The 17200-nt window shown below is 38.9% G+C and overlaps 1 protein-coding gene across 3 annotated transcripts in view; it reads right to left on the minus strand.

The window, feature by feature from the left end:
* stxbp6 (syntaxin binding protein 6 (amisyn)) overlaps positions 1-17200 on the minus strand; it is a 52244-nt gene that overhangs the window by 33111 nt on the left and 1933 nt on the right. For 2 of the 3 annotated variants that reach the window (XM_026933983.3, XM_026933984.3), the window contains exon 2: positions 10695-10898. In XM_026933983.3, coding sequence (XP_026789784.2) covers positions 10695-10848 — 154 coding nt within the window. In that variant the 5' untranslated portion in view covers positions 10849-10898. Of the gene's footprint in view, positions 1-10694; positions 10899-11853; positions 11984-17200 lie in introns of all 3 variants that reach the window. The other variant, XM_034308064.2, reaches the window with a different exon arrangement.

A 17200-nucleotide genomic window follows, 5' to 3' on the forward strand; every position in this document is an offset into this window, starting at 1 on the left:
TTTTGAGTCCACTATTCATGTTTCATAAATGAATATCGTTTTGTCAAACTGTATCTCTCAAGTCAAAAAAACATCAAAAATTTATAACTAGCCATGAAAGTCAATCTATCTCTAGAGAGTCTGGTACTTTTCCTCAATAAATATGGCACAGAACCAGCTTTCACAGGCGTAAGTCATTTGCAGATGACTAACCACATATCTTTTCTGAAGCGTGTTGGCAAACATGCAAGAGTATCACATTTACTTGCCACTAATTGTTTCAAAACTCTGGAATAACTAAACGACCAGATGCTGTGAACTTTTTTTTAATCCTCTCTTGCTCCAAAATGATCATTGTATCACAGTGTTTAAAAAGTTTGCTTTCCCATTAGAAACTGTATACGGAGAAGTGCGAATTGCCAATGAGATCGCAGCTCTGTAGAATCTTGTGCAATCTTGAACCATTCTGCAAAGTTCTTTGACACCATGATGAATGGTTAATTCAGTATTTTCTAACTTCCTGTCTGTAAATGTCGAAGTGGCTGGAGCCTTTTAAACTTTGACAGTTTGATGAAGTTTAAATTGTCAGCAATGGCAGAGTTCAAGCTGTTACTACAGGGCTGAAATCATTTACTGTAGGGCTGAAATTAGTAAAGTTTTGCTGTGTGTTATTTTTCCTGTTCAGGAGGAATGTTTAATTGCAGTGGGAAATGATATTTGATTATGCTCTCTTAGCACTTAACTGAATATCCATTCATTAACTTCTACAAATACACAGATAATAAAATTAGGCAAAAGGCACATCCCTAGCACCTACACCACCTGCAAGAACAAATAGCCGGGCTGCTATGAGGTGGACTTTGAGGTTCAATGTTTGTGATAAAAGATTGTTTAACAAATCGGACAAGCTTTTAATCTGTGTAAAAAAAAAAAAAAAAATCAAAGTTCTCTCAGGGAAGTATTATGAAAGACCAAAAAACATCCATTAATGCACTTTAATTAATATGCCATAATGGGATTCTACAGTTCACTTAGTTCAGCTGACCAGAATTTAGAGAGAAACAGCTCATTTGCTGATATTTCAAAGGGATTAAAAAGGAACATGCTCTCTAAATTTTAAATTAAACATGATCCCATAAGAACAGAACTTTATAATCTAACAGAGGTGGCCTCGAACTTGCCTACAGCAAACTGCAAACATACAAAACAACACTCCAGAACAGCAAAAAATAATGACGCAAAGACATTTCAGACTGAAGTAATACTAATAAACAGACCAGGTAGGGAGCCAAAAAGCATGTTCACATCAGGTGCTTATTTAGTATAATGGAGTTAAGTCTAAAGAAAATTCAGTTGCCATTCTGTACTTGTTCGGCACTGCTAAATCAATAGCGCTCCAAGGCTGGATGGACTCCTCTCTGAAATCAGGCAGCAGTGGAATTAATTACGCGGCTCGGCATATCCATCTGTGGGTCCATGTTAGAAGAAGCTTGCTACAGTCATTCCCCTCTGCACAACCTACTCAATTTTCAGTTTGTGAATGCAGAAGCAGAGAATATGTACGTGATGATGAAATACAGTTGTTTTTTATCACTATTAAAGAGAATTAGAGCTGATTTCAGCATAGCTGTAATATAGCATGAATATGTTATTTGTTGTATGTGATGCTGAAATGCAGTTGTTTTTTTTTTTATCACAATTAAAGACACAGAGCTGGTTTCAGTACAGCTGTAATATAGTATGAATATGTTTAAGGTGCTTTTATATGTGCATTTGAGTTTAGTGTGAATTTTCCATTTAAACGTAGCACCTTAACTTTAATTAGGAAGCTTCATTCCCCCACTTTGCAAAAAAACAACTTTTTATGCTAGATTTTCTAAAAAGTGCATTAAGCATTCTAACTGCAAAAAATATCAGCATTCTTCTGTTAAACAGACACCCACTGGAAAATGAATGCAATCATCACCCAGAACGAAGTCAAAGAGCTCTATATAGAAAAATAATCCCCAATGAATATGCTAAGAAGGGCTTTCAAAAAGCACATTCACAACAGTGCAGATGTAGGAGTGTGTATCTGGAAAGCATATGCCTGAGAACAATGAATGACTGTAGTTATGCTCAGGGAAATACGTCCAAATACGTACATCTTTGAGGGGTTCTGATAATTATATATGCCTGCAGTGCACATCCAGTTAATCAAAAGTAAAAATTCAATGGATTCTCTATGGTGAAGTATTTACCAAATAAAACATGTCATAGACTATAGGTGCAAGCACTGACTGCAGTTCAGTACCACATTAGTACACTGAAAAAAAAGTCAATCGACTTTGCTTAATTTAATTGTGTACATCAGGTCCAAGTGAATGAACTGAGTTGCATTAACACAATTTGTTTTTCACACAGCCAACATGATTTGATCATCTATTTTCCTGGAATAAAAATCACTGTGCCCTCACCTGAGCTCAGGAACAAACCCAGGACCCTGGCGTTGTGAGACAGCGACATTACCACTATGCTATCAGTGCCGCACAGCAGTTAAATGGACTCAAATCTCTATCTAACGGTATAAATTTGGACAATAACATTTTATTTTGCCTTAAAATGACACCCAGAGAACCTTTCGCTTTCAATGTTGGTGCTTGCACTATAAGAAAGAAATATACACAGTGTTTTATGAAGACTAAATTCCAGGCAGAACAACGCACTCGGTCCAAAGAAACAAATTTCTAAGAAACAACCTTCTGTCCGTATTCTCCACTCACCCTCTATCTCTCGTTGTTGTTCTTGACAAATGCTACGCTGCGAGTGCCAGTTTGTGACAGAGTCATGTCTCAGCAGCTTTCTGAAAGCTTAGTGTCAGTGAGGCGGAAGGAGGGAACTGGAAAGAAAAGGTGGAAAAGGAAATGGAAAAGACTAAGCTGGGGTGCAGTAAGGAAAGTGTGACTAATTCACAGCAGTACTACTCACCTTCTCACCCTACACTGTTGGCTCGATTTCTTCTGCACTTTCCCTTTTTTTTCTACAACAGAAGGGAATGTGATCATGGGATGCTCAAAGCAAAGTAGACCTTTTTATTTCTGTGTAGCTCTACACTGTTCATTCAACAGACCAGCTAGAGAGCACTTAATCGGAGACATCACACACACCAGACACATTATCACTACTCCAATAACAAAGACCTGGCTTAACACAGATCTATATTTTGGTCAGAGACATGCATTTTCAACAACATACACTTCATGGTCTAGACTTTGTGTGCTCACAGTGAATGAAATTTATGATAGTGGTATTGAAAAATAAGGATTATATGAATATTAAGGCTCTAGCCGTGCTCTTACATTAAGTATTGTGGTTTCTTCTTTGTGGATATCATTAGAGGCATACAAAGAGAGGACTAAACACCAAAACAAACTTTATCATGTTCAAATCAAGCAGACCAATTAGCGAGGGATCATAATTTGTGACAAATGGTAAACCAGGAAAGGAACCTTAATTATCCTTGCACCTACCACCATTTATATCATCAATCTTCTAGGTGAATGTCAGTACCCAGAAATAGCAGAAATTACAGCTCTCGGCACGTCAAAATCTCCATCCGGCTCATTGAGATGGTAACAGAGAAATGAGCTGGTAACAGAGAAATGAGCTATGTTCAGACACATGGAGGCAGCAGAAAAACTGAGCAGCAGGGAGTGAAAATGATTTGAGTGTGAAGGTAGCTTGAAGGACAGCGATGCACACCAGCCAAACCTGCTATTCTTAATGTGAAAGTTGGGTGCTGTGTTATATCACCTATCTTCCACATCAGAACACCACTACACCTACATGCACAAATTCTTATTGGACTATATGGGACACAGTCCAAAAAAAAAAAAAAAAAAAAACCAATTTACATTTTCAATATAGACCTTTCACAAATTACTTTACGGTAACCACAAGGTGTTTGGGGTGAAAAAAGCTGCCACTTGCTGTCTGTTTTAGTAAAAATGTAGACCAAAACTTACATCCACAATTTCAGTAAAAAGATATTAGTCAGGTATTAAGTAACTTTTGTGGGCTTTTCTTTTTAATGTGAACTTTTCTAGTGACTACATCTTAAATAAAACATATGAACAGCATCTCTCTTCACCCAAGCACCTGGCGGTTACTGGTAAACCCTGTATATGCACAGCCTCCAGTTTCTGCCATGCAGTTTGAGCATGTATGTTCTGAGTGGTGCAGGAGAGCAAGCAGCATTATTAATTACTTTCAAATTATCATTGCCATTAAAATTATTTGTAAAGTGTTAGATTTGACATTTCGTTGTAATCTTTTTTAATTGGTCAAATAAATATAGTATTTTTTTAATCACTGTAAACTTATATTGTCTAACAATAGCCAAGTCAAATATATAGTGATAGATTTTATTTCACATCAATGAACTCAAAACATTCTCCATTTACCTTGACAGAAAGCGAGGACAGCACGTCAGCACATCTGTCAAGCGGGAGATAACCAGTGTAAGATATGGGGTAGGGGGCGGGGCTTCCAGAGGGTGTCCATTAATATTAAAGAGATTAAAACACCTACACAACTGTCAATCATTCTAGATTCATATGTTAAATGGCTGTATTTTTTCACAGCAGCATACTCTGATGCAAAAGCCATAAAAGATTGGCAGGACTGAAAGTACATGAGAAATAGAGACATGTAGCAGACTGTTTAAACAAAAATAGTTCTGAATTAACTGCTGTCCATCAAACAGGCAAGTGGACATTCAGCACAAGTGAAGTATAAGCAAACACTGAAAAACAATAATAGGAACAACAATATAGACAGTAAAACTTTAATAGCGCGACACTGATATATGGCCTAAAGTTGGGTGAAATCCATGAATAGTGGAGATTTTTATAACAAAACTTGACCAAAAATTTTGTTGAAATCCTTTCCAAAGTGCATTTCCCTCTTTTCTTCATCGTTTCATTTTGCAACATTACACAAAGGTTTTCAGATAGTACGAGTCAAAACATCTTGGTTCTGTCAGCATAAAACCCAGAGAGCATCCCTCATCAGTATGTGAATAAGCACTGCGCACACACATCATCTCAAGGATTCAGTGAGCTGGTACTCAGCCAAAATAGTGACTTATAAGCGCCACAGGTCTCCACCTGTAATATCAGCACACACCTGCCTAATGGGAGAGAAATCACTGTGTGGGAGATTATCATCATGTCAGACACAACATTCCACCCAGCGTCTCAGTCTGTGCTTATTTCAGGTCAGCCTGCTCTTTCCTTCAGATCAGTTAAAGTTTTTTTTTTTTTTTGGCTGCAGGCAGGTTTGAGGGGGAGATGGTGACTGCAGATAGCACAGACATCAGTGAAAGGCCTCAGAGGAACAGCCTGAGCACAGCCATGTGGATCAAACCGAGGCAGACCGTCTGATGCATACAAATCCCTCTCTATCCGCCAGACGCAGTAACACCCCCTGCACAGACCACCACTGAAGAAGCTGGAAAATGAGCATTTGGTACCTGCTTTAAAGCAGAACTATCTGCCATGTGTTTCATAAAATGACTTAATGACCAAGTCTTTCTTCTCTAAAAAGAAATAATCACAGACCACATATGTTCTTAACAAAATAAAAATTCTATAATTAATATCAGTTGAATTCACATTCAGTGTGCATGTACAGGTAGAGTCAAGTAAAATTTGAGCCTGGGCATTGTGCTGCCGTTGTTTTACATGTCATCTAATTTTTCTTTCAGTCACGTCCAAAGAAATCTACTGAAATCAGACACACTTTCTATACACTATTAACTCTATCTGAATCATGGTGTGAATTTGGACAGTTAGCTTGAGTTGTTTTTTTTTTTTTGTTTTTTTTTTGGAGTACCTAGTACTTTTGGGTCTGGTTTTGAAGTGGTTGCTTTTGGCAGATTTGGCAACCCTACTGCCGACAAAATTCAACGCATTCAAGACATGTTGGAATACCAGGTGTGAGATTCGTCTCGGTTGTCCACTTCTGATTGGATCAACCAGACGGATGTTAATACAAAGACTGAACAGGGCCATAGACTTTTCGGATTGACTGTACAGTCCTTTATTCGAGTGATCTGGCCTCCCCAGTGAGAATTTTGTAATCTACATAAATATCCTTGTATTGCCCATCCATCTGTGGTGTGTGGGCCAGGGGCAACCTTTGAATGGGAGAGAATGTGAATAATAAAAAGCATTTATCTGCACAGGCCCTCAAGGTCATCACTCCTCTCACTTTCTGTAATGCTAAGCAGATTAATTCAACAGCACACTCGACATCGCAGGGCAGTCCATCTCAGCGCTGCCACATCAATCAATAGTGTGTAACCACAAGGTAAAATGTAGTTACTTGCAGTGCATACTTGTTCACATCCATTATCACATACATGCGAGGCTTTGTGATGCCAAAGACATCAATATTTTAAACAGGTCAATATTCACAGTTGTAGCAGACCATATTAGTATTTTGCCCTGGTTAAATATGTGCTTGCCCAACAGTCCGGGTAATTCTGTCATGACTGTTAATTAGTCAAGGGTTTGGGCTACTGGGGAACCAGACTTTGCCAACTGTCACCTACTTCATTACCCTCTTATTAAAAGTGGCGACATCAACGCACATGCATGACCCACAGCTGCCATGCCCTATAGACTGTGTCTGGGTCAATGTCTAGGAGTACATTAATGCAGTCTCCTGATAAGACTGGAGGTACTGCTGTAAAAGACAGAGGGGTTGAAGGTGCACTTAGAGACAGGATTGCTCCTCATTGATTTGGCTGCACTTCAGGCTGCTAGCAAACAGGAGAGTGCCAAGCACTGCCAGGCAATCTGCTCCTAATTTCCTCTGGGTTATCTCACCTAAGCCAGGCTACTCTGGAACCAGTCTCTGTTTTGGAGGAAGACTGGAAAAATGTACACTTTTTACTTTACGTTTCTGTAAAAAATAAATAAATAAATAAACAAACAAACACGTATTTGTAAAATGTGTGTAAAATAAATTAAACCAGTATACAAAGCTATGTGGTAGGAATGTGTACCAAAATGTTAGCCTAATAAAAAAAAAAAAAAAAATCATAAAATTCCCTTGTGGTCATTTAGTTATAGTTGGAGCAGTTATACAGTGGAATACAGTATTGTTTGTGTTTAAGTAGAATAAATGGGTAGAAATAGCGTAAAGGTTATCGGGCTGAAACATCCAGCCTGACCAGCTACTAGCTGCCAAAACACAGATCAAGCTGCTCAAACTGGTAGACCATCTTTTCCAGCTGCTAAGTTATTTTCCACCTTCCTTATTATTTGACCAAACTGATCACTAAATGTTTGAGATTTTCTAATTGCCTTGCTGTTCTGTTATTTTCTTTCCAAAAAAAACAAAACTTGCCTACGATGTAGTATCTTTGCCAGCCTGTCTACCATCTTGACAAGCTCATGCTGTGTTTTGGCAGCTGGTAGCTGTTCAGACTAAGATGGATTTTTCACCCACCTCAGTAAGAGCTCCTACACAGTTCAGCAACTCGCTTTGAGCCCTCGGTCACCGTGTTAGCTCAAAACACATGATCAAAGTGAAAGTGCACTGTGGACCTTTGATGTTGAAGATTTTGGAAATTATCCAACACACCCTTTTATTCATGAAGAGAGACCTGCATTTGTATATGTCAAGATTAAAGCAAATAATCTGTACTGCTTAGGATAGGAGAATGAGCTATTCTAACAATTCTCAGACAACTGATTACAGTTTTTAAAGAATACAAAACAATTTTACATTCTAAATTTAAATCTAACATGTGCAATACTAATTTTTCCCACTAAGGTGTATAAATAGCTCATTCCATTCCAGGGCCATTTAGTAATACTGATTGTGTCAGTTGATTCCTAAGGAACTCAGAAGTTTCTCTTAAATGCACTCCCAAAAGAGAAAGTTTGAACGACAAGCTATTAGGCAGCAAAAGGCTGGAGTGTACTTGGAGTTCAAGAAGACTCTAACGAGTATGATCATTACCACTTCTATTGTACTTCCATTTGCTGCTGTAAGATGACCTTCCTTTTCAGATCTCACACTAGACAACACAACATTTGATGAGAATCATTGCCCAGGTAGCATACTCAGTGCTGGATCCCAAGTGATACACAAAGCAAAACGCACCAACCTGCACCTGTGAAGCTCTATTCATTTTCATGATAGATTAACCAAGCCCATTGAAAAACACAAAACCTTTGCTATAAATGAGTGCAGCCAGACTCTATATTGTATTCTTTAAAATGAAATTCTGACATGCAGTACGTCTTACATTAGATTCGATTCGATTACATTCAACTTTGTCACTGAGCAGAGTACAAGTACAAAGCCAACGAAATGCAGGGATATAATACGGGGAGAGTCAGTTGTAATGTCACATTTTTTTTGTAAATCTTTTGAGTGAAACATTCTAAAGCTTTGTTTTTTGACACATGATAGGTACATTTGCCTGTTAACTATTCATAATAAACAAACATAATTTTCATGTTAATATCAGAGGAGATCTTATGCCTATGAAATACTTATCAAAATATACATAAAATATATTAAGATATATTAATAAGCACTTCATTAGATTGCTTTAAACAAGCATAGGATTTTCTAGAGATACACTTTCATACCGTGATTAATTTGTTGCTCTTTTGCTAGGAGGCTACTGATCATGTGCAGAGTGAGTGTCACCACTGTTGCTGACTTGCCAGCTTGTTGCTGACTGGAGCAATCAATAATGGCACAGCTGACCCCATTCTCTCCTAGTTTCTAGGTTTACTACAGATGTACTGGATCAGGAGATGAAAAAAGTCAGAATTTTAGACCAGATCGAAACAGTCAAGCGCTGCTATGTACAGTGCTGCTGTGCTCATATACCAGAACTGCTCCTCAAGTTTATTGAGAGTGCTGGTGCTGTAAAGCTGGGTAGTATGGTACACATCTCCCACTGGCTTTCATACAGTGGTAGAGGCCAAGCTAATCATCTCAAGCTAGAAGGCACAGCAGGACAAAACTAGAGTCCAAATGTCGCTCTCAAGCTGCTGTTTGCTTGTGTTGTTGTACAAGACTGCCAATTTGCTCGGGGCTCTCACTGTTGTCTACAATAGGATGATTGATTCCCAACATGCTCTTTGGGTGCTACCCACCTCAACAAGCTGTTCCAAGTGTGAGACAGAGCTCTGGGCTTTCCACATGACACATCTGATAGCTTGCACATCTCAGATCATAAGTTAAAGACCAGCAATAGATTTTTGCTCTTACAGAAATTCAGTGAACAAAGCAAAGTACCATAACACTTCAGAAACACAAGCATTGACAGGATTAGAGCAAACCATTCATCTGGAAATTGTAACTTCCATCTTTGTCCATTGTGCTCATTCTGAAACAAATGTGATTACAATGAATACATTCACACGCTGGTTATAGTAACTCGGCCCTTCCACGGAAGCTGTGCACAAACAGATGGACACCGTGAATAATTATATATCCTTTATAAGCAAAATAAAGTATGTGCCTTTCAAAACCTCACCCCACTAAATAAACAACTGTGAAGATGCAACTCACAGAATGCTTCTTCTATCCAAGGCAAGAGTCTTTTCACTGTTTGTTCTAAAGATACCCACTTGAGTCATCCACACTATATTTGTAGGCAGGCAATCAGTCCACAAGTCAGCTGAAACTTTTAAACCTTACATAAAAACTCTTGATACAGAGATGGATGATGAAATGGTCAAAAGAAGAACAACTGAGGTTTGATCTTGCACCTTATAGGTACCCTCAATCTATAGCTTTAGTCAACCCTCAATCTATAGCTTTCTATTACACCAGACAGCAAGCTTGCAGTTGCAGCAGGAGAATGCATGCTGCTGTGGAACACAAGCACCCTGTAGCAATAACCTTGACGTCCACAATATAAGTAGTGCACATGTTTCTAAGATTTAACTGTTAATTCACTTCAATTTAATTTAATATACTGTACTTCTTACTCCAATGTAGCCATCAATTAATGTACATTTTGACATTATTGTTCAATCTGGTGTCCAAACTAGACACTGCTTTATAGAAAGACTAGTCTCAAAACTATCATTTTTTAAGTATGTTAATCTATTTACAATCTATTTATGTTAATCTATTTACAACATTAAGTCATAAACAGACTAGCATTCCACTGGCAATAAAACAAACACACTAATCAGGCACAAAATTAATTGGAGAACTGAAGCTGACACTGAAGAATGAGCAGACCTCCACCCATTATTCAATGGCAGCCTGATAAGATGGACTGAGTGCTTTAATTATTATGAACACTGAGCACAGTATACACACTCCCCAGAAGAAAAGCGGCAGCGATAATGTTCAGGCTTGGTAGGGAGTAGGAGTGTCTGGGTTAGTTTACAAGGAACTGTCTGAATACTCGAAACATACCAAAAATACAAACCAGTGCAGAACAGAATAGTCTTTCAAGCAAAAGCATAAGCTCCTTCTGTATATAGTAAGATTATTTATAACTGAAAACTACTGGGCCACATTAAGCATGATGTAACAATTTGCAACTTTCAGACAGAACTTGTTTTTTTTACAAACATCTCCTCTCACACTACATGTGTTTTGCGACATTCTACAAGGTTTTGGTGGCTCACGCTCCTGGCTTGCCAAATAAAAAATGAGCAGCACTGAGATAAGATATGAGTTACCTGACAGGCAGATGAAAGTCATGTAGTCGCCCTGACCACCTGTAGCCAGGAAGGGAATCTTCTTCTTCGTCCTCCTCTTCACCTGCACGGCTGCCAACATCCTCTCGTTGTGTGGGATAAAGATCTCTTTGTTGATGGCTGACCTGGCACTCATTGTTGCAAATTCAGTCACTAACTAAGAAAGATGGTTCCGAGCTCTTCGCCCTGACAAGAAAAGTAAGACAAACACAATAACTGCCATGTGGCCTTTGTTAAGGGCTAAGGGAAGTGTACAAAGTGTCACACTGGCTATAATACACAGCAGCTAGGGGCTCTGGTGGCGGTGGTTGGGGGGTGGGGTCTTTTGTGCACTATAAAATAATGTCCCTACAAAATAAATAAAGGAACAAAAAGGTTACATCCATAACACTGTCCCTGTGACTGTGTAATGTACTAGTTTGACAGTTAAAGAGAAATTTATGTTTGTGCTAACCATTCATTCATGTTAAAGAGATTATAGGTGTTGTTTTTTCATACAACCACAACACTGGTTTTTACTATGTGGAGATTTTATCTCCAAATATGAGAAAAGAAATCCTCAGCACAGTATTCTCATTCATCATTTCTTCAGTTAAGCATATTCCTAAATGAAGAGGACAAAATTTTTAGAGAACATTGTTCAAGTGATCAAAATAACACAAATCACGAACCATTACAGGTTATATTTTCAAATTATTGTTTACATGATGTGGTTATAAAGCACCATGCTTGACAAAAGAGGCCCAGCATGTTTGTGTGATAATGACTGTCAAAACAGAAGCAACGTGATCAAGACAAATGAGGTAGTATCCACCAAGGCAAAGCATTTTATCAACCCGTCACTTTAAAAGTGATTAGGTATAGCTCACATCATATCCAGCCTCACAGCAGGCATTCCTGGTATCAGGAGGGAGTGAGCCTTTCTGGATGTCATGCAGTGAACTACCACGCAGAGATAGAAGAAACGCTCTGCTACTGGGCAAGCTGAGAAAGACGACATGAAGGTGCATCACTGTGACTCATGTTCTATTGGTCTGTTTAACTTTTAGATGTCCTATTACTAATTGGCTCCAACAATAGCAGTCGCTATGACAGATGCTGGAATGAAGACTAGTGTAGCCTGATGTAGATCAGATCCCACCTTATAACGCACAGCTGGTCAGCCTGGAATAATTTCACTGGTTATTCCCTCATTTCTCAGTAATGGGAGCAGATACTGAGCCATTAATCTCAATCAGATATTCTCACAACCAGAAACAACATGGCCGATCCTAGAGTTAACGGAATAAAAGCACACACACACACACACACACACACACACACACACACACACACACACACACACACACAGAGACAAAGCATATTCTGATTTTATGGCAGTGGTTTATGTAATTAGCATTTAATTAGATAAAAGAAACTGCAGCAACATAATTAGATATTCTCAAAGGGGCACATTATGTAGATAGGCTGAAAGAAACTAATGTTGCCTTGCAAAACAGTGCAACATTGGACCATATCCAAGTTGTCCAATCAATCACTTTCAGAATTACTAAATATTACTATATATATTTGTAACTTGAATTTTCAACTCTTAAAAAGAGAGCACACCTCTTGCTGGACAGAAAATGCAGTGCTGTCCATAAATACATATATGTCCAATAAACACGGAGATACAGGCTGATAAGGCCGATAAGACCTGAGATTTGCATCGTACACTGCAACACAGCTAAGAGGCAATGAGATTAATTTCTTCCTGTTTACTCTTCGTTTAAAATAACGTTGTAATGCATGACTGTAATACTGAAGGAATGAGAAAACCACTGACACCCTGATTAGCCCCACACAGTCACAAGCAAGCTGTTGCCTGCTACACTGGCATCTGCTCAATTATCTCAGCCTCTTACAAAACACAAGGACAGATTCTCAATTTAAGTTCGTCCCAGCACAAAAAAAACTGAACTCCACGCTGCAGCACCACACTCAAAGAGGAACTTTTCTAATGCCATGAAAGGTCACACATTCGGTGGCCTCCATGGGGGCATGCCAAGATATGGAGCTGAACATCAGGGTTTCCCCAGCAGTGTTATGCTCAGACTGTGTTAAGCTGGACACTTCCCTCCTCTCTGACTGCGATGGAAGGCTCCCCTGTCTCTCTCCAAGCTGTTGGCAGACAGCAGGGAGCTGAGCCTCCTTAGGTAGATGACTGGAGCGTGACCTCTCGTCTCTGAGGACTTTATGAGTATTACTCTACATAGTGGCTCAGAGACAGCATAGGCCTAGTCCACTGATATGTAATGTAAGCAGAGAAAGAAGGAGGGGTTCGGGGAACAGCAGCTCCCACAGCCCACTACGTTAATATGAAATGTTTTCAGCCTGCAAACTCTTCTGGGAGACAGCAGGCACATGAAAACAACAGCAGGAAAACAAGAAAGAGAAAAGGCTGCATTAGAAGTAGAGCTGGCTCTTTATGCTCACCCAACAGCCCCTTGCCACCCCATTCTACTCCATATGCTTTTAAAGCCAGGAATAATTTCAGGCTTTTAGAGCAAGGAACAAAAGAGCACTTGGCAACTGAATCAAGTGCTTCAGTGGCACTGAATGCACATTTCCACCTTACAAACCAAGAACATATCAAGGCCTGATGCAGAAAACCAAAAGCTGTACCTTTAGGTCATCATAATGGAATTTCATTTTGTGCAGCTTAACAGTAGTAGAAGAACTCTCTTATAATGTGTGGTAGATCGATTGCTATGTGAAGGAGAGCGAGAGAAAAATGACAGGAAATGAGCAAAAAACCCAAATCTCACTTTCCTGAAGGTCACCTGGCACTCCTTTTCCCACAGGAACACTCTCCACACTAAGAGAAAGTGTGTCACTCTTGAAATTGAAGGGAGGAAATAGCGGGAAACAAAAGCATCCACACTATTCTGTGCATAAGAAGCTTTCGATGTTTAGACTTACGAAGATTTATTACTTATTGCTAAACAAGATCCCATCACTGTACTGTGAATGTGCCCATTAAACAAGTGAAGGCAGTGAGGTTTACTTTTGTAATATAACAAACATCTGATAAAATACAATCAAAACTTTTTGCAAACGGCGACTCTGATTACTTGAATACAATACGCTCTTAAAGACTCACAGACTTAAGTAAAATGGACAAATTCAAAAACAGAGCAAAGGACAACACTGAACAGGCTTGTCAAGTTTTTAATCCAGCCAGATGCTTTTGCTGCCAAAAATCTTCTTTTTAACCCAGCCAGATGCTTTTTGCTGTGTCTTTTCTGCTCACATGGGACTCCATTTAAACCTCTTTTCTCTCGTCTCCTTAACCCTTCCTCCCTGTCTGACCCCAGTACAAGCTTCTGAATTGTTTTCTTCTTTGGTTCATTTCTCTCATAAAAATGTCAAACGTCCTCAATTACAAAGAACATTTTGGCATTGTTTGGTGATGAAAGAATACAGGCTACATTAAAAAAAAAACACAGCAGTGCTGATGAATACTGAACATACACCAACACAGATGGTTTTGTTGTCCCTTATAAATAATAAATGAAGCGCCCTGTCCATCCTGCTAGCTGCCTGCTGTCAATGGCAATTGATGAATCATCATCATCATTACCATGGAACTCTAGAGAACAGTCTGTGGTTACACACACCAAAGTCGCCGTACTGCTGATGATCCAGACTCACCAGGCAACAGCATGAAGAGCTTCTCCAACTTGACAGTACAAGATTATAAATAGTTAAAGATAATGCAGTAATCACTCTTTGAAACAGCTCTCTAAAAGCATTCCTGAATTCATTTTAAATCATCCCAATTTAAAAACAACACTGAATAATAAATTGCATTATATGTTTTAATGTCCAAATAACTCCTAAGATTGTGCGGTAACATCTCTAAACCTTTACACTAACAAAGAATCCAATTAATATAAATATGCCATCAATGTGTTAAAAATATGCATGATACAACAATTGCCTGTGTCATAAATAATACAGGAAATACAACATTGTAGGTGTGAACCTACCTCTAAGTCCTAAGAAGAGATATTGTGCATATATCCAATCAATAATTTCAGAGATCGAGTTGTTTTTCCCTGGTATTGCGCGCTGCTATTGCGTAACATTACTGTACACAACATTAGCACATAAGTAGCTGACTAGATACCTTAGGCTTATCATGGGTATACCTGCGTAGGATTTCAGTAGCAGAGTCACAAACTGGACTGTCATCTACTAAACAATTTAAACACTATATGGCCGAAGGTATGTGGACACCTGACCATCACACCCATATGTGGGCCTTCCCCAAAATTTTGCACACAGTTGTCTAGAATGTCTTTGTATGCTGTAGCTTCAAGATTTTCCCCTCACAGGAACTAAAGACCCATAACCTGTTCCAGCATGACAATGCCCCTGTGCACAAAGCAATGTCCATAAAGACATGGTTTGCCAAGGTTGGTGGAGAAGAACTCGAGTGTCCTGAACAGAGCACTGACCTCAACCCCACTGAACATTTTTGGGATGAACTGGAAAGCCGACTGCACGCAAGGACTTCTCAGTCAACATCAGCACCTGATTTCACTAATGCGCTTGTGGCTGTCATTCTCTATTCATTTATTCATCTTCAATAACCAATTTTTACTTGACAGGGTTTCTGTGTAGCCAATTCTCCTACTCTCATGTTTTTGGATAGACGGCGGAAACCATACAACCTGGAAGAAAGCCATTTCAACATGGAGCTCTTCAAGAAGATCTTTGCATCTAGAGAAGAATGCAAAAAGCCACCAGGGACCCTGGATCTGTGAGGTGGCAATATATTGTGCAACCATTGCTACCCACATCATTCACTGATCTGCTTATCAGATATAACAGATTCAACAGCTTGATTTTGTGAGCTCACTCATAACACTCTATAAATCAGTTTCTTTAAGGAAGTACTAAGAAAGACCATTTTGAAAAGGAGAAATGTTAAATGTTAGCTCTGTATAAAAAATGTACCCAAATACCAATCTATATAAATAAAGCCTACCATAACTAGAGAAGTTACACATTTAAAACTCACACATGTTTGCTCCCGAATGATGCAACAGAAAGGCATCTGTCCTATCAGTGTGAGAACACGAGTTTGAATCCTAATGATCCTACAGCCTCTTGGATGCCAGATATCCAAGAGCACAAAATTGGCCATGGTCTCTGGGTGGGAGGGATGGCATTACTGTCTCCCCCAGCCAATCACGTTCATCTGTTAGCTCATATATGTAGAGGAAGGCAGTTAGAGTTTTCCTCAAAGTGTGTTCAGCTGCACTGCAACGTAGCATTAGCAGTAGTTCGAAAAGATGCGTTGGCTTCACTTGTCTCGAAGGAAGCACACATTTGGATTCATGGATATTTCAAACTGTGTGAAGATAGGCATAAAAGAAATGAGTAATAATTTATGATAACACATTGATGTAATTGGCAGCAAACATTTAGCTGCCATAACTGTTCATAACAGTTGTTGCACATGTTGTAATGGCAGCTTACAGAGTGCACGCAACACAAGGAGCCATTTGCTGGACCGGGTGAGTCAGCAGTAGGTGAGAGCTTATGCCAAAGATCCAGCAGGCATGAATCAACAAGCTGGATGTAGCCAGTTTTTTTGGGTTTTTTTTAAATTTATTTATTTATTTTGGTGCAAACCTTCCTGAAAATCCAAAGAAATTCAGAGTGGTGAAAAGGGTGGTGAGACATACAATGACTGCATGTATGCAGGAATGCAAAAGCTGTGAGGAGACAAAATGAAAAGTCTCAGCTTTTAATTGCAGTACTGTTTACAGACTGTATGTTCTGTTTTCATAGCATGCATTCATATAAAAATGTCATTTATACAATAAGAGCCCAGAAAAATGAAGGGGGTGTTCCAAATACAAAAACAGTAGAGTGAACTGGTCCTTCCTTTGGCTCTACATGCCTGCTATAGCAGCCAAAACTCACAAACCATTTGTGTTTTCGGCCTCAAAGTGGAAAAGTGACATCGCACCGATGTTGTGTTACAGCAGACAATAAGGGTGGCTGTCAAAGCAGACTGGCTTAATAAAATGATCGACCATTTTCAACTAAGAACTTCAGAGTTTGCACCATGATCAATAAATAATTAATTTCTCAATATAAGGATTAAGGAACCAGGTCCTACAAATGAAAAAGATTATGTGAAATGTGATACAGCACACCAGAGAAATCTTCCCATGTGTTAAGAGGCATTTATTTAAACTAAATTTATTTCAGCCAGTTTGTTTGCCAAATTAAGTGACCAGTTAAAAATTATGCCTGATTATATAGTGACTGATTGTAATGATTTAAGCACACTGAAATTCTCATTGTGAATAAGCATTAATGAGATATAACTTTAAAAACTGAACAAAGTCAAGGTTTTTAAATGTTTATATTGAGACACTGTAGACATGCAGTCTGAATTCCCTTCGGCTAAAAAATGTAGTTTGGCT

Source organism: Pangasianodon hypophthalmus, chromosome 10, assembly GCF_027358585.1.
Source record: "Pangasianodon hypophthalmus isolate fPanHyp1 chromosome 10, fPanHyp1.pri, whole genome shotgun sequence".
In the NCBI taxonomy this organism is placed as follows: domain Eukaryota; kingdom Metazoa; phylum Chordata; class Actinopteri; order Siluriformes; family Pangasiidae; genus Pangasianodon; species Pangasianodon hypophthalmus.